The sequence below is a fragment of the Grampus griseus genome (assembly GCF_964374135.1).
Source record: "Grampus griseus genome assembly, chromosome: 9".
Classification (NCBI taxonomy): Eukaryota; Metazoa; Chordata; class Mammalia; order Artiodactyla; family Delphinidae; genus Grampus; species Grampus griseus.
In genome coordinates, this window is record NC_139003.1 from 61,084,497 (window position 1) to 61,103,654 (window position 19,158).

Sequence of the window (19,158 nt, forward strand, 5' to 3'; positions counted from 1 at the left end):
AAAGGAGGGAGGGGACAGTCATTCCCAAAATTAGGCAGATGATAATCTGTCAGCCATGTAAGCTTATCTCAGTCAGCTTATCTCAGTGTTTCTCAAAGAATTGTTTGTGAATCAACTACATTAGAATCTCCTGGAATGCTTACTAAAAATTTAGATTTTTAGGCCCTTCACTAAACTTCGCAAGTCTGAATCTTCTGTGAGAATCAGGAATTTGCACGTCAGGTGATTTTTACACATACTGAAATGTGAGGTGCAGTGCCCCACTGGCAAGGAGATGTCTCATAATTTACTTGTTGATGCATATGAAGGCCCTGCTCTCTGCTACTTTCAGCCCCTGCTTTCCCTTAAGGCACATTCATCCCAGGCTAGCCCATGATCCACTTTCTTTTCCATTCTGTCTGTATATTATAGCCCAACTAAAAGTTCCATAAATATAACAAAGGATGGCCAGCCCTGAGTTTGCAATCCTCAGCTTTGACCTGGGCCCAGTCAGGGACCTTCCTCCTCAGGAGGCTAATTGGTGATTCACTGTTGCTCTTTACCTGCTTATAGTTAGTAGACCAGTGAACAGATTAGGACTTTCTCCCTCAGACCTTGTGGTGTTTAGTTTTACCTGAGTTCTTAAAGGGACCAAATCTCTTGTCTTACATAAGCACTTTAAGTATGACATATTGTGACGCTCAGAACAGTAATGTCACACACTTATACTGTATAACTAAATGAGAAGTGTGACGTCTTCAGTAAAGCCAACCAGCCTCTTCTGCATTTTGAAAGCAAACTCTTTGTCTTCATCTAGTCATCACATCGTGCCACCTCATCACATCCACCATGTGTGGCTTTGCTTCTAGTTGTGATTTGCAAGTGATTCATTTTTTTAATATCAACTTTTCTTCAAGTAATATTGGTATTTTTAGAAATATTCTCTTCAAACTTTTGTGTGATACAAGAGCATGTTTATATATTTGACTTCCATTAAAAGTAATGATACCGACTGATACATACTTTATTTTTAATGAAGGGACCTGGAGGGAAGAAAAGCCCTAATACGAAGCTTGTTTTTGTTATAGCTGGCCACTTTTTCCACAGTGTGCTTCATTCAGATTTCTATTCCTTAGTTGATTTGGTACTCCCATAATTTTCAGTTTGGGGCTAATTTTTACAACCAGTCTTTGTGATTTCCATTTTCTTGGCTGAAATGCCCTCTAGAGTGTAAATGCTGTGAGGGCAGGAATGGTATTGCTATAGTTCACATGGTGCCCAGCATGATAATATGGCACATAAATAGGTATTTAACAAATATTTGTTGAATGAATGAAACAACGTGAAGCTGATTGTAATGTTTCATCTACTGGTTTTATTGTTTCTGCTAGAAATTTTCTTTGCAGTTTTCTGTTATACTACAACTCTTTGATCAATGTAAGAACTCAGTTTCAAGAGATTGACAGCTTACCTACCTAATATCTCTGATTAGACCAACTGATGCTATAGGTTGAAACACACATTTGCTCTCATGGGGTCACTTATTTTTCTGTGTGGAAAACTGACTGAGCAGAACTCCTGACACCAACAAGTAATTTTACAGGTTTATTCTGTTGGTTGGAAAGGAGACCGGACACTCCTGAGTGTGAGTGACTTGATGCCAGTGATCTCCAGCCTAGTTTGCATTATTGGTGATGGATCAATGCCATCATCTTCACCTACAACAGGCAGAACATTTGAGTCTTTGTTTCAGGATACCAGATAAACTGGTAGAGTGAGCCTTTTTTTTTTTTTTTTTTTCTATTTACAGATTTATGTTTCAAACCATACACACTGAAAATCCTTTTTGTGTCAGTCCTGTTTGTTTGCAACAGGGCCTATAGAACCTGTCAGTGGACTGCTCAGAGCCGCCCTTTGTGTAGAGCTTTCTTTCAGCATCATTTTGGGATTCAGGGTCAGGAATGATCAGCCCAACGTACTCTTGCAGTATGTAAATTTACTCTGATTTAAGAAAGCTATTAACAAAAAACCTTTGAATGCATATTTGTACAGCGTGATACAATATTGTACAAATGTACAAGTACAAAGTTAATTTGGCCTTTTGAGTTTCTAGTCTTCCAGCCTAAAAGACAGCTTAACTGTTTAACATAGTGTTAAATACTTAATTGATGTTTTTGGATTGCTTAAAATCTTCCAGAAAAATTTTTACTCATAGCTACAAAATGACAAGACTCAGAACTAAAGAAATCTGTGGAATCCTAGGACAAGTTAATTAAGAGCAGGCCAGGAGGACTGATCAGTGCGTCTGACTTCTGTTGGATTTGCTGGTATTCTTACTTCTGTGAGTCAGTGCCTTTAAGTGTCCAGTGTGACCCTAAGCTTTCAATGCAGTAAGCAAAGTTTTAGCTGTATGATTTTTAATAGCAGTCATAATGTTGAAATCTAACATGATGCCTAAAAGTTGTATATTAATACGTGTTAAAATTAAAATCCACACTGATATCTTATAAAATACCTTGCCTGTTTTACCGAACCCTTAATTTTAATATTTCTTCATGTTTTAACAACCATTTATAATCCTTTTTATAAGCCCTTAGTGAGTGTGTGTGTAGAATTATCTTCCTCATTGTCCCTCTCCCACATACAGTTGAATCAACAGATGTTTCCTTGAGTATTCACTTCATTATCAGAATGATGCCAGTGTGTTAGTTGTAAGCATCCTTAACGAATTTGGGTGTAATAATTTTGGTATGCTAATTTAATATGTTCTTGGTGCCATTTTAATTTGTTTTTCTTTCATTCCTAGTTAGCTTGAACCTTTTCCTCCATTAGTTTGCTGACTGCACTCCTCCCTCTATGGCTGAGGTGTTCCTATTCTTGGCTTATTTTCTTGTGGGGTCACAGTTGTCTTCAGAATCCTGGCCTGACTGCAGCAGGCTCCTGGGCAGGGCATGTCTTCAGCAATTAGTACTTTGGCTTTCTCTTTATCCCTCCTTTCTTCATTATAGTGGAAAACGGGGAGCAAGTGCACAGTATTAGAAAAAGTGGAAGGGAAAATGCAACTGAACTGGAGGAGACTTAAATGTAAAGCGTGTGAAACTGAGTTGGATAACTTCACTCAAGTTTTGATAAGTAATGGGAAGCTGCATGGTATTATGTGATGATTTGGCATTGTCGGCAGACTTGGATTCCAGCACCAGGTCTGCCATTCTTAAAAGGATATAACAAAGCCTGCCTCACAACACTGCCACGGGCACTAAATGAGATAGCGAGAGAGGACTTCTTTCACCTCTGCTATGCTGAAGATCATGGCAACCGCTACTCACAAGGGCAGAGCAGCAATTGACACCAACACCTGACAAATGTTTATCTTGCCCCGGCTTCTCTCCCTTCTTCTCTGAAATTAGTGTTTAACATGTTTTCTCATTTAATCTGTATAATAGCTTTATTATGTATCATGATTCCCATTTTTCAGATGAGGAAATTGAGGGTCTGAGAAGTTAAGTAACTTGCACAAGGTCATGGATTTGGTAAAGGATTTGGGTTTTGTTCTTTCATTTCCAAAGCCATTCTCTTGCCGCAGTGCCAGGCTGCCTTGGATAATGAGTGTGTGACTGAAGAATGAAAAGGAGTTAATGGAGGGGCCATTCCACTGTTCTTTCCACTACTTCACTTGGTGAATGACTAATAAGCAAACACTCCCAGAGGGTATTTGCATTTTAAAAGAGGAGCTCATTAACCCTAATGAATCTCTAATTGGTAGAATTTGTGGGGGAGATATTTCTGAGCACTGGGGCTTTCTCCTGCCTTCAAGGTGTCTGGCTATCCTTTTCTCCTCTGTAGATTATCAGCTATTCTGGAATCAGAATCATGTAATAGAATGCAGTCCATTCTGCAAGTCTGCCCCAAATGCAATTAAATGAATTAACAGGGAGTTGTGAAAAGAATCATCTAAAGGAAAATAAGTGTGAGTTAACATTGTATAAAATGAATGTTCAAGAGCTAAATAACACATTTGGCAATGTTGAGGGTCTTCTTAAAAGTCTGGTAAAAATAATATATTTCATATTCAGTTTTAACTTCAGCAATGTTCTATCAGCATTTCCCATAGTGTGTCACTCTGCAAGATGTTTAATAGGTATCCAATGAATAAAGTGGCTTTATAGTCAAAAACATTGGGAAATCATTTTTTTACTTTCTTTACTGAAGAGTTTCTCAGAGCCTTTAATATGTTACAGTGCATTGGAAATCGTTGTAAGGGAATGCATTCTGTAGCTTTTTCTCATACTTTTGACCACAGAAATATTTTTTCCATGCAAACCCCTTGAAACTAGTGTTTTGTAGACTGCATTCTCAGATATGAAGTTCTAGATAATTCCTCTCCAATAAAAGAAAGAAAACAGATTTCTGTATTCACAGCTTTTCGTATGTAGGCAGGCTCCAATTCTGTCCATACCAGCCCATTCCCAGTCTTGTTGGACTCTAGGGCGTTCCAATAATAACACCCTTCTTACCCAGATAAGATCTGGCCAATTTAGTAAAAAAAAAAAAACAAAACCAAAAAACAGATGGAGACCAAATTCTCATCTTTATTGCCTATAAAGCTAGTGTTGAAGAATGTGGCTTCCATCAAGGAGCAGATGGGTTTCCTAATCTGAACCCCAGAATTAGATTGAACTCCATCCTGTTACAGGATCTTCTGGGCTGGGGCAGGCTTCCCCAAGTGGGAGGAGGCCCCTGTGGAGGGTCAGAGCAGACAGAGCCCAGTTCTCTCTGGTCCTCCCCACGAGAAGGGGGAGGGCAGAACCATGTGCAGCTGAGTCTTTCCAGATCACCAACCCGGGGATTGGAGAGTGGATAGAGGCTGGGGTGAATGTTACTAGAGTTTCCTCCACATTGAAGGAGGCCTAAGGAATGAAGGTGCTCCCTTACTCACCCACCACCCCTCCCCAAAACAAATCTCCTGCGGTGGTCCAAACAGGCATTCAGGTTCCCCCTCCCATCACTGAGGGTTTCTGCTCTTTTCACTTTCCCTTGTACCTAGTGCTCGCTCTTCATCACTTTTCTCCTCTCCCTCGACCAAATTCACCAGTAGAATGGGATCATGATGATATGCTAATGATGTCCCTTTCTCATTTCCTTATGTAACATAATTCAGCTTTTTATCCTAGAAAAGGTGGAGTATATATATATTCTCTAAAACAGGGATCTGGAAACTACAGCCTGACTCAACTTGTTTTTGTAAACAAAATTTTATTGGAACACAGCCACATGCATTGGTTTGTATATTATCTATGGCTGCTCCTGGCTACAATGATAGAGTCAAGAAGTTGTAACAGAGACAATATGGCCCACAAATCCTAAAATGTTTACTATGTAGCCCCACTAATCTAAAATACAGATGAATTTCACTTCAGTCCTTTAAATTCTAAAAGAGCTTCATTAGTATGCATATACGGCCTTTCTCGTTTACTCACTCTAAATAAAAACTACACATTAAACCAAGAAAATTGCATAGCTATAGTTTAAGAGGGATTTTGCCTCTTTAAACTGTTTCCAGCCTTTCAAACTTATGGGAAAGTATCAAGGGGACCGTGTGTGTGCCTTGAAGGACCAGAAGGAAGGACAGAGGCTTGTTCTGATCAGGAGTATTTGGCATTATCAGCGGAAAGGGAAGAGACGAGATAACCCATGGAGCCTGTGGAAGAAAAATGGAGTAGAGAGAAGTGTTAGGGGGGCCCGTGGGGTTGGACCAGGTTTCGGAGCCCTGGGCTCTTCTTCGCACTGATCCCCAGTTTAGGAGCTCGATTCTCCCCACCTCAGCCACCATCCGTTGGAACCTTCCACCGGACCACACAGTCCCCCCAGATATGTCAGGAGACTGGGCTCTGCTCCCACTATGGCTGACTTCTACCTGGGAGACTTTAGGTGAGTCCCTGAGTACCTCTGCCGTCAGTAAACTGTGGAAGGAGGGAAATGGGGAGGATGTCTTGCTGCGCCGTAGTGAGAATCAATTGTGGTGTTATAAACAAGACATTATGAAATGTAAATACTGTGAACATTTTTATTGTTTCTTTTCATTTTCTTATCGAAGTATAGTTGATTTACAATATGTCAATCTCTGCTCAACTCAGTTATACACATATAGACATTCTTTTTTTGTATTCTTTTCCATTATAGTTTGTCCCAGGAGATTGGATATAGTTCCCTATGCTATGCAGTAGAATCTTGTTGTTTTTCCATTCTACATGTAATAGTTTGCATCTATTTTGTTGTTTTTGTCCTTCCTTTTAAACAGCTGACTTGCAAATGAAATTTTTGAATCTATACAGCACATAAGTTAGAATTAACTGATGTCTGAAAACTAAAGTACCTTATTTCACGTTCATCACATGCATCTTTATTGTTGAAGTATCTAACTTTCATGTGGGTTATAACAAGTTAGAGAAAATAATTGAATTTTTACCATGATCAAATAATTCTTCAGTGGGAGGAAAAAACTTCAAAAGTTATATTTCACTGTGACCTGTTCTTTTCTGTTTGTTGTTTGTGTAGTTTTCAGTTTGTGCCTTTGTTTATAGAGAATCATCTCGCAGATGGCATTTCTCCTTGTAATCAGTTATTGTCCTGAGTCATCGCCAGATATGGCATTCCAGGAAGTAGTGATTGTACAGTTGCTTCCAGGCAGATGTGTTGTGTGATGTCAAGAGCACTGGCTGATAACCTTTCTGGTTATTCAGGCAGTAGGGAGAAATGGAGAAAGTGTGGTACAGATACACACCTTGGAATTAGAAACTGGCAAAGGAAGCACAGACTTTGTGCTGAATGATTTCAGCCAAATAGTGTTTGTATGGCTAGGGGATGGCCCAATAATCATTTTAAAAGGTGAAAAAATATCTTTCTTGAGTAAATGACCTTTCATATTGGATGTCACATACTTCCGTATCAACCTCAGGCATGTGAGTTATTAAACACACCTGACCTCAATATACAGAGACTTGCATTACCTTGTCTGCTCATGCTGTTGTGGTCTCAGTGGTCTCATTGCCTTTACCCAAGCAAACTAAACAACTTGTGCATTGGTTTTGCCATCTGTGAACTGGGGGTTGATTAGCTTATCCCTAACTTTCAGAGACAAGGGGGATTTCTGAAAATAAGATTCTTCCTGATGTGCAAATAAATGGTCAGTTTAAACAATAAGTTTAAAAAATCAAAATTGTTGTTTGACATCCTGGGTCATGAATGTAAGTTGACATAATTTTTCACTTAACAACTATTACCTCTATTATCCTATAGATGTAATTTAAAAGTTCCTGGGCTTCCCTGGTGGCTCAGTGGTTGAGAGTCCGCCTGCCGATGCTAGGGGACACGGGTTCGTGCCTCGGTCCGGGAAGATCCCACATGCCGCGGAGCGGCTTTGCCTGTGAGCCAGGGCCGCTGAGCCTGTGCGTCCGTCCGGAGCCTGTGCTCCGCAGCGGGAGAGGCCACAACAGTGAGAGGCCCGAGTACAGCAAAAAAAAAAGAAAAGTTCCTAATGCTTTTGTTTCAGTATGATTCTTTTAAAAAATCATTAACTGTTTTTTGTAGGTTTGTTTTTTTGCGGTACGCGGACCTCTCACTGTTGTGGCCTCTCCCGCTGCGGAGCACAGCCTCCGGACACGCAGGCCCAGTGGCCATGGCTCACGGGCCCAGCCGCTCCGCGGCATGTGGGATCCTCCCGGACCGGGGCACGAACCCGTGTCCCCTGCGTCGGCAGGCGGACTCTCAAGCACTGCGCCACCAGGGAAGCCCCATTAACTGTTTTTAAAATCTAACAAGTTATGCTCCAAGTACAGATCACTAATAACAATACATCATAATGGTATTTAATAAATTTGCCTTTTAAGTTTCACAAATGTGTTTTAGAGGAAAAACACTAACCGTATGCTCAAATAAAACTTTTATTACATACCATTTAGTATTATCACAGTTTTATAGACTAGAAACTATAAATAGAAGTTCACTAATTTACTCAGCTTTTATGGAACACCTACTATGTGCTGGGTTCTGCCCACTAGTAATAATGCTGTACTTAGCTGAGAACACAACTTGTAGGCTGGAATATGCATGATGTGCTTGGGTTTTAAACATTTGGGGGATTTCCTTTACCTTTAAGTAAATAAACTACCAACTTAATTCTTGCTTTATGGTTTTAGAATTTAACAGAATTTTATTTAATTCTTTAAAATTTTCACAGGCCCCTTTCTTGACTACAGCCTGGTAAACTAAACTTTCGTGTTTCACTGTGGAAAAGTTAAGCCCAGCCCAGACTTTCATACTTTGTTACCTCCAGTGAAGACTGTGACTTTCCCTATGTTAACAAATTCCTAACCTTTAGTGTCAGCCAAGTCATTATATATGAATTTTGTAATCTTCCCTGTTGTAAGCATTCCTGAGCTGGCTTAATTTTATGGGAAGAGCAGTTTACAGATTACTAAATTAACCTCTCATTATGCTTTTAAGAAGTACGCTGATTGTTTCTTTACCTACCATATGTTAATCGCAGATTATTAGTTAATAAATTATAATAGGACAGTAATACATTAAATTATGCCTGTACTTACCTAACTATATTTCTGTCTGTCCTATGTCCTTAGAGGCAGCCTAGTCACCAACTTTGATTAGTAATATAACCCTCCCAGGCACCACCTTTAGGAATCAAACTATTAACTGAATGCTAATTTATGAATTTGTTCATTGTTCTTTCCTGCTGTAAAAATTGTTTGACATATGGTTAATTACTACATGCAAACATATATAGCTACTCTGAGGCAAATCCACAGAGACACAAGTAAACACTTATAAAGAGTAAACCTTATTAAAAAACAAATTTGAAGGACAGTTATTCATATTATAAAGGCTTTTTTTTTTAAGACTTTTTTTTTTTTGCGGTACGCGGGCCTCTCACTGTTGTGGCCTCTCCCGTTGCGGAGCACAGGCTCCGGACGTGCAGGCTCAGCGGCCATGGCTCACGGGCCCAGCCGCTCCGCGGCATGTGGGATCTTCCCGGACCGGGGCACGAACCCGTGTCCCCTGCATCAGCAGGCGGACTCTCAACCACTGTGCCACCAGGGAAGCCCCAAGACTTTTAATGTTTGAAAATAATTTGCTTTATCTTCAAATTATAAGTTTTCCTAGTTTATTTGAAGTATGACTTGATTTCCAAAATATAAATTCACTTGATTTTTCCAGAGTAAACCTATATAAAGCAGGATACATTTCTGGTTTAGAGTGTATACCTATGTATTTACGGATGATTCTGTGACCTTTATAAAATTACTGTTCTTAAATATTAACTTGTTTACTTTGTAACAAAGGAAGTAGTAATTGCTTCCACAGTGTGAAACATGCGAAAGATATTTCAAATAAATAGTAGACAGTTTGGCCACAGTGGTATGGTAAAGTTTTATTTTTTTCTTTTGCTTCATAGGAGATACACCTCATGAGCAAAGAGTGGCAGCAAGAGGCAAAACTTCAGACATCGAAGGCAATGAGACTTTGGAGGTAAGTGAAACTCAATGAGTCCTTTTGGGGTAAAACCGAATAAGTCAATGTGATTATGTACACCGCTGAGGATAAATAGTAACTTCCACTCTTGCTATGCAAATAGGTGCCTAGGTATCAGGAGAACAGGTGATCTGCTGAAAATCAGGGTATGGCAGGCAGGAGTGACTTCCTAAATGCTAAGCTTTTCCCAGTGCTGCTAATGGAAACTCTGTTGGAAATAGAGGAATAGAACACTGAAGTTAAAACATTTCAATTATTTTTACTTGAGAGATTATTTTCTATTACATTTGAATAAATAGGTAATATATGAACCTATAGAGAAAGGTTTGAAAATAACTTATTCAGAACTGTCCTACATTAGCATTTCCACCATCAAAGTACACTCCTTGACATTGTTTGGTAAAAAGACTAAGGCTTTTGTTCTTTTCCACCTGAGAAAATTATTTGTTCTTTGTGGGTATGTGAACGTGTAGTTCACATACTTTCATATTCTGTGTAGAAACATACTAACCTTATTTAATCACTGAAATAGTCATTTTTAAGACTTTGGGGGAATGTTAACTATTAGAGTGGAAGAGATATCCTTGGATTTTGAAACCTTGTATGTGGTGACACACCTCTACTTATATTCTACATGTAGAACGTGAGGGTATTGCATACCACTGGCGTGACATCAGGGAACCTGACCTGTTTGATTCATCACCGTATCCGCAAAGCCTAGCACAGAACAGGAAGTCAAAAATATTTGTTAAATGAATGAATGAATACAATCATGAGTTATAAATAGAGAGTAATAGTCATCTTAAGAAGAGAGATTTTTTTTTTTTTTCGGTACGCGGGCCTCTCACTGCTGTGGCCTCTCCCGTTGCGGAGCACAGGCTCCGGACGCGCAGGCTCAGCGGCCATGGCTCACGGGCCCAGCTGCTCCGTAGCATGTGGGATCCTCCCGGACCGGGGCACGAACCCATATCCCCTGCATCGGCAGGCGGATTCTCAACCGCTGCGCCACCAGGGAAGCCCAGAAGAGAGATTTTTTTGTATTTATATTTTCCACAGTGAGTAAATATTTTATAATCAAGAGAAAAACATTTAAAGAAGTTACATGGGAAGTAAATTGATGTAGAAGAAGAAAAGAGCCATCTTTCCCATAAAACTGTGCATTGTTTTTTTTTATTAATGCATGCAACAAATATTTATTAAGCACTGACTGTATTCAATGCACTGTGCAAGGGGCTGAGTATATAGTACTGAGAAAAAAGATACAAGGACAAAGAAAAATTTCCTGTCTATATGTTGAAGCATCTTGATCTCTTTTATGTATTCAGATATTTATTGAGTACTGAACATAAGTAGCATCTTTGATAGGAAATAAAGGTTGATATATTTGAGCTTTAGGAAAGAACCACCAAGATGGTTTAGAAATCATCCGTGATTACTTGAATTTAACTGCTTAGTTATGTATGTGATTCAGTGGAAATGTCTGCGGAACTCAATTATTTTTCAAAGTCGATTTATTGATAGGAAGAATTCCAAGATTAATTTTGAAGGAAAGAAACTTTTGAGAATAGATCCTCAGAGATTTGAAACTAGCTCATTATTGTGCTACTTCCTAGTCTCTCCACTATACAGTCAATTCTTAACCATTAAGACTGGATTTTTATACTCATGGTATAACAGATAAAAGTGCCTTCTCTCTGAATAGTTGCTGGGGATTGGGAAGACACCGTTTGCTCTCAAAGAGCTTACTGATGTAGCAGAAATGAAATAGGGAGACTCCAAATGAGATGACAGGGTTAGGTCAGTACAAGAGGGTAATACTAAAATACTTTTAGAGGCTAGTGTGATTCACCACAGAAAAGCCAACTAATCACTTATCCCCACCTTAAGTGTCCAAAATGGAATTTATTATTCCTTGCTTTAAAAATCTAAAACCACAAACATTGCTTCATGTTTCCTACCCCTCCCCGCCCCATAATCTACCTTGACGGGTCAAGATGAGTCTTATCTAGTCTCATGGTTTTAAAATCTTTGAAGAGTCTGATGACTTCCAAAGTATATCTCCACATAGACCTCACCCCAGAGCTGTAGACTGTATCCAGCTGTCTACCTGCCATTTCACTTACAAGTTTCTAAACAGTTCAGCCTTTACTTGAGCAAAGAAGAACTATTGATTTCTGACCCCACCACCCTGAAGCTTCTCTCTGCTCAAGTTTTCACCATCACTGTTTAATAACACCACGCTTTATATACTGGTTTAGAATCACACCCCCTGAGGTACCCCTGGTTCCTTTCTTTCCCTCACAGTCTACATGCAGTTCCACCCGTAAGTCCTATCACCTCTCCCTCTCTATATCCAGACTCTAACCCCGTCTTAACATGGGCACTGCTAGGAATTTAAGCCACCACTTTCGCCCAGACTCTCTGCCTCCATTCTTCCCCCTTACGTCCGTTCTCTTCACAGCCCGCAGAAATTGAATCAGGTCACATCACTCCTTGGCTTCAAACATGCTGGCTGCCCACTGTAACTGGAATCACTGCTAAGCTCTTTACAGTGGGCTACAAGGTGCTCCATGTGCTCTCAGACTTCATTTCTCTTCATACCCCAAACCCCATCCCCGTCCACCAGCTGCCTTTCTGTCCCTTGATCATGTTAAGCTCTTTCCTAGCTCAGCCTTTTCGTTTGCTACCCCTTCTTTACTGGAGCCTCACTTGCCTGCCCCCTTATCATTAAGGTCTTAGTTCAAGTGTCAGTCTTCGTGAGGACCTCAGCTAAAGTGTCTCTTCCCCCAGTCACTCTCACGTAACCCTGTTTTATTTTCTCCATCACGGTTATCACTATTTCAGATTATCCACTTGTTTACTGTCTGCCTCTCCTGACTACAGTGAAAATAGACTGTGGGTCTAGAATAATGTCTGGAACATAGAAGGTGCTCAATAAACAGCTGTTAACTGATAATCTAGATTTCATTGAATGTCATCATCTGTCTTGGCAAATTAAAGGCCTAAAAATGTCATTTGACTCATTCTTCTCAGCCCCCCTTTATCAAATCTGTCATCAAGTCCTGTTGATTCTTGATGTTGATGTTCTTCTTGATTCAGATATCTTCCAAATCTGATTCCTCATACTCCATCCTCATCTGTCCACTTGACTGTTATTAGACAAGCAGCTTCTTTCCCAAATCCCTTTCTGAAAAAGAACAGCAGGGTTTTTTGTTGTTGTTGTTTTGTTTTTAGTTCAGGCCCCCAAATGCCTTGAAATCTACAGAATAAAGCTTAAACCCAAAGCCCTGTTCAAGTGTCACCTTCGTTGTGAACTCTTTTCCCTGCTTTCCCAGCCAGAGATAACCCCAGAGTCCTTTTACTACTTGTGTTGTCTTTTATGACTTCACTATAGTGTGAGTTCCTGGAAGGTGGAGACTCCACCTTCTTTACCTTTACAGCCTCTGCACAGACATATATGATGTGACATAGGTGCCCAGTCAATGATTTCTAGATGGATACATGAATAATAAGTGGTCTTCTGCAAATGCTGTCTTATGAGTAAATCTCTTCATTTAGTTCTGTTTTCCATCTTACATTATCAACACATTATCAACAGTTATTTTTTTCTCACTGTGAAAAAAAATGTTTTTCTTATATTTCTTAGAGTTACCCATAAAAAAAAATCTGTTAATTTAGATTATTTTTGACACTCAGTACATTAGCAAGGCAAAGTATAATGATTTCAGTTGATTTTTTGAAAGACATGCATCGATTAAAACGTTGTAACTATTGTACCTAATAGGAAAGTCTCATTATTTTCATTTTTAATGGCTATATATTGAAATATTATTTATAACGAAAACATATTTGGTCAGTTAGTGTGGGTTCCATAGAGCTTCAAAATAACACTCTTAATTACCAAAACATAAGTTGTTTTTCTAGAGACCCTTTGGAGAAGGTAGATTTTAGTATCCCCAAAAAGTTTTTTTGGTGAATTCAGATAAACATGTAGATTGCCTACTATTTTCGAGGAATTGTTGGACATGGGGCAGAGAGGATATGAAGATATGTAAGACTGCGTGATTCTAACTTATAGAAGCTGACATTCTCAATCTATTCATGAAAATTAGAAAATTCCACACGTCCTTATAATATAAAGTGGAATAAATAAGTTTCTTAAATTCCATAACTACAAAGATAACTGAGACTTTAGTGGAGGAAGAAATATCATTAGGGAGAATCAAGCAAGGCTTCATGTATTAGGTGAGCTTTGAACCATGAAAAATTTTTTTTTTACTATTTATACAATTAATTTTATATGATTAATATAAATTCCTGTGAAATGAAATCCCTCATTAAAAACATTTTAGACATACAGAAGCAAATCATGGTATGAAACTACTTTCCCCACATGGATGTCAATGACAGGTAATAAAATATTTTAAAAAATGAATGGAACCTGGCCTGTGCTATACTGTAGTTTTAATGGCAGTTAAAATATTTTGTTATAGATAGCTAGTGGGAAGCAGCCTCATAGCACAGGGAGATCAGCTCGGTGTTTTGTGACCACCTAGAGGGGTGGAATAGGGAGGGTGGGAGGGAGATGCAAGAGGGAGGAGATATGGGGCTATATGTATACGTGTAGCTGATTCACTTCGTTATACAGCAGAAACTAACACACCATTGTGTTGATTATTATTTATACTCCAATAAACTTGTTAAAAATGTATATATATTTTTTGTTAAGTAGTCTACGATGTTTTCCCTTATACTTTATAGCCCAAGTATACTTCAAAACTGTGTTGCCTCTCCAAGCACAGCTGTCTCACAGACATCATGGAAATTCTAACATCTAGATGAAATATAATTTGAAAAAAAGGAGATCTAGTTTGGGCATCAAATAAGTTAAATTTTACAAAGTTGGAGTATAACTTATTCTAATACACAAAAGACTCTATGAAAAGCAGCATATTTTTTTGTATAAGTAATTAGTGGGACTTTCTACTTCAAGAAACAGAAAATAATATAGCATTCATTCCAGGAAATCATAACTTAAGTACATTTTTCTCTTCTTTAATCCCCCTCTCTAAATATTTCAGGGTTTCTATTAATGATGACTTTAATTATTTACTACTGTTTGTACCTTAGCTTTCCCTGTATATGATCCTAAAGTATCATTACCTAAAATAGGGTAACTTAAGGAAACAATGAACTATTTAGTCATCAAATGTGGTTTCTCCCAGGTTGTGCTTTCGTCTCATGTTTTAATTGCCATTGGTAACTCTTAACAGAATTCACCATGTTTTTGTTGTGTAGTGTATAAAGCTCCTGTAAACCGTGTTTGGGCTTATTAAAGTCATTAGACTCTAGTACTTGGGGAAAAAGTGATAATTTGGAACTAATTATCCAATTGTAAGTTTATCTTCCTTCTTTTCCTTCTTTTTTTCTTGTTGCCTTTCTGGGTAAATTTTGGTAGTGAGTTGTAATGACATTACAACTACTTATTGCTCTCTGCTACTGTAGGAGCCTGGTTATTTACAGCTCATGGGGATAAACCCGCAGATTAATGGGGGACCTTGTTTTGAATTTTTGTCATTATGATTCATTTCTTCAGGGAATTAACATTACAAGTAAGTAAGTAAGTAGTCATTCTTTTCTAATCTTCAATCGTGGAAAGTGTTTTATATTGTGAAAACTGGAACCATATTAGCTACTAATTTACTAGTGGACCTATTGCTTTTTGGTCTGTAGGTGTACTTTGAGAGCTATGAATATGGAAATATCAGTTTTTTAATATAATTATATCCAATTTTGGTGACTGTTAATTTTAACCAGTTTTAGCAGATACTTTTGGATTGTTAGTTGAACTTAAATTTCTTTTATTTGTACTACAAAAAGTATTTTTAAATTTGCATTTTTGTTAGCCTCTTTATTTTATTGAAATATATTTGACATACAATATTATATTAGTTTCATGTATACAACATAGTGATTCAACATTTGTATGCATTGCAAAATGATCACCACAATAAGTCTAGTTAACCATCTGTCACTATACAAAGTTAATACAGTATTATTGACTGTATTCCCCATGCTGTACATTACATTCTCATGACTTATAACTGGAAGTTTGTGTAACTGAAATTTGCATTTATTTTTGGTCTCAAAGATATAGGAATATGTTTATTTAGTTAGTTCACTAGCCTAAAGATAACAAAATACAAAAACAAGCCAATAAAAAACTCCCCACAAAACCACAATTCCATTTGTATATTTGTTTTGAATGACAACTAACCCACATATGCATATGGAGACGTATAAAATAATAACTAACAGATGGTATAGCTGCAAAGTAGGATTTATAAAGATTATTATCAGCTGGTGGTATTGAGATACTGTGGTTACACTGACAGAAGACACAAAAATTACTTATAATAATAAACTGTGACACTAATAATCTCCCAACTTCTGTTAACCAAAGTAGCTTATTGCGTATTTAATATAAAATTTTTAATGAAGATCTAAAATAATCTTACAGCCAATTTGTACTAGGAAATTTAATAGCAGTTGCAAAACAGTAAGGTAGTAGCAACAACAACAAAGTGTTTGCTAAGATTATTAAATGCATAATATTAGAATCCCTGGGAAGTACAGTAAAGATATGGGGGACTTTGTTTATTCATGTCATTTGAAGCACACATCTCAATCTAGTACACAGTATTTGTAATTTCTTATTTGCATATTTGTAAATTGTTGAGTTACATGTGAAATTCATAGTTGAGTAATTTAGGGAACAAAAATTGATTTTTTGAAAAAGATATAGAATGAATACAAAGTATAGAATGAATACTTCCTTTATGTCTTTTAACAAAGCTATAGGAGCCTTCAGACTCGGTAGGGATGAATTTCCTTGTTCTTTTCTTTTATATAGTCATTAAAATGAATGAGAATATCCTTGAACTTTATAAATTCCATACGATGTAGACTTTGGTTACCACTCCTTAAAAGGGGGTATAAGATTATCCTATTAAAGACCTACTTGTGTGTAGAAAAGAATTGAGGTTGGGTGGTATAGGAAAAAAAGAGACTCGAGTGATTCTCAAGAATAGTTTCAAGAATAGCAAACATTCATCCACTGGGTGTTAGGATTTCGGTTTTAAGAATTTTTTAGTATAATTATGGTATATAAGTTTATAAATTTAAAGTATGAGTGATCTCGGGTGGCCTCAGCCTGTGGCAGCTTGAAGCAGGATTTCAGTTTCCAGCCAGAGATTGAGGTTGGGCAGCAGCAGTGAGAGCGCTGAATCCTAGCCACCAGACCACCAGGGACTAGTGACCAGTGACAAGGCCTTGGCCCGTCAGCTGTGTAGAAGCGACTTTCCACATAGAGACGGAAAGTAGTGAAGCAAGTAAAGTGTTTATTAGGAGGAAAAAGAGTACAGTACGTGTGGATAGACACACGGGTGGGCTCAGAGAGAGAGTCGCGCCCTCATGGTAGTTTGAATCACATTTATGGGGCATTTCTTCCGGGTTTCCTTTGACCAGTCATCTTGCTTTGCCTGGTTCTGAGTCTGTATTTGTTATATCTCAGGGTCCTTCCCTGTGTGCGTGCACATCTCTTAGCCAAGAAGGATTCTAGTGAAGAGGCCTATGGTTAGTTGACATCACTTACTATGGGATGGTGCCCCCTCCCTTTTTGACCTCCAAGGGGCCTTTCTGCACATGTGTAGTCGGGGAGGTCTCCTTGACTTCAAGAATGAGGAATATTTGGCCTTTTATCTGGGCAGGGCCCAGCCTCCTCCATCATCCTGCTTTTATGGAGTTTCTGCTATTATGGAGTTTCTGTCCACAGGGGAGAAACTGTTCAGCCTGGGACCCATCTATCTCCTGCCTCATGGCGGGTGTAAAGATGATTATGAAACTGTTAATTCTCACAAGATATTCATAGTCCAAATACAGGTATAATGGGAATTGCTATTGAAGGCAGTTTAAATTGGTACAACCATTTTTGGTAAGCATTTTTGCAAGTATCAAGAACCATAAAGACATTAATATACTTTGACAGTAATTCCACTTTTAGGATTCTATTCTGAGAAAATAATCTTTTAAATCCACAAGAAGTTGTATGTACAGAAAGATGGCAGTCCACTTAATGGAATATTTTTTAGTTTTCATAAGTGAAATTTATGATTAGTTTTCAATAAAGACTCTTGGTTTCATAATTTCAGTTAGAAGATTTGAGGTACAAAATTATATTTACAGTATGATTATTGCTATATAAAAACTGTGCAGAAGGGCTTCCCTGGTGGCGCAGTGGTTGAGAGTCCGCCTGCCGATGCAGGGGACACGGGTTCGTGCCCCGGTCCGGGAAGATCCCACATGCCGCGGAGCGGCTGGGCCCGTGAGCCATGGCCGCTGAGCCTGCGCGTCCGGAGCCTGTGCTCCGCAACGGGAGAGGCCACAACAGTGAGAGGCCCGCGTATGGGAAAAAAAAAAAAAAAAAAACTGTGCAGAAAAAGATGATGTAATACATAAAAGCATTAAGAGTAGTTGCCTTTGGAATGATAGATAAATAGGTTAAATCATACTGTCCAGTGTTCGGATTTTCCTATTTGTCTATAATGAGTATATCTTATATTTTAAATGATAGTAAGTCTGATGGTGAGGATATTGCTTATTAACAGAAGAACTATTTTGGATGGCAGTAAAAATGATGGAACAGTCTACTGAGGATGATCTTTAGGAGATATGTAGGTACTTACCTGCCTTGGATTATTTAAGTTTAAGATCTCTTAATTAGTTGATCCCAGAGCATCACATCTGATCATGGTTTGTCGAAACATCTGTCCTCTCACCTAGAGGACTTTCCAGCAGGGAGAAGAGTGAGGTGACTTGGAGTTTATTCTTCACATATCATTAGAAATCACGTGGCCCAGACTGTTCTCATTGATCTACCTGTCAGTGTCATAGTATCAGTTATAAAGTCATATTCCCCCTCCCCCCAAAAGGTTGTGGGCTACTGGTTTGAACATGTATTTGTCTACAAATCTTGCTTTTGCCTCTATATCTATGATTCTGAGACTCTTAGTTTGAAGATATTAATTTCTCCCTTTATAACAGTTAGTTTATGAGAATATAATTTTATCCAAGATGAGTGCAAGGATTTCTGTTTTTTGTTTTTCCTAATACAGAACCATTTCAAATTTGTGATTTACTGGGAAATGAAGCACAGTTGGATTATTGCACTGTTTATATCATTTAAATGGTAAATTTAATTCTTTGATGTGTTTATCCTGCTATGCAGGATACCTTTTGGGAAAAAGATTTTGTAGAGTGCATCTCTCCAATCTTTATTTTCACTTGAATTACTGGACCATATAATATAGTAGAAAGTACATTTTTGCTGGATTCCTCTGCTCACCAAGTGTTTGATCTAGGACAAGTTGCTAAGCTTCTCTTCAACTTCAATTCTTAGTCAGTGAAGTAGGGGGATTAGATGCAGTGTCTGAGATCTTTTCCTCCCCAGAAGTCCTGGCCATTTACCTCTTTGGAAAGTGAATTGGAATTTTGCCACCAAACGCCAACCTTTATACTGCTGCTTTGATTGGGGGATGGAGGGGGGGGTGGAGGGGGAGAATCTGATGCATAATG

At 38.3% G+C, this 19,158-nt stretch overlaps 1 protein-coding gene across 1 annotated transcript in view; it reads left to right on the plus strand.

The window, feature by feature from the left end:
* UMAD1 (UBAP1-MVB12-associated (UMA) domain containing 1) overlaps positions 1–19,158 on the plus strand; it is a 246,901-nt gene that overhangs the window by 155,041 nt on the left and 72,702 nt on the right. Inside the window, exon 3 of the mRNA XM_082662389.1 lies at positions 9,449–9,522. Within this exon, the coding sequence (XP_082518515.1) occupies positions 9,449–9,522 (74 nt within the window). The remainder of the gene's footprint in view (positions 1–9,448; positions 9,523–19,158) is intronic.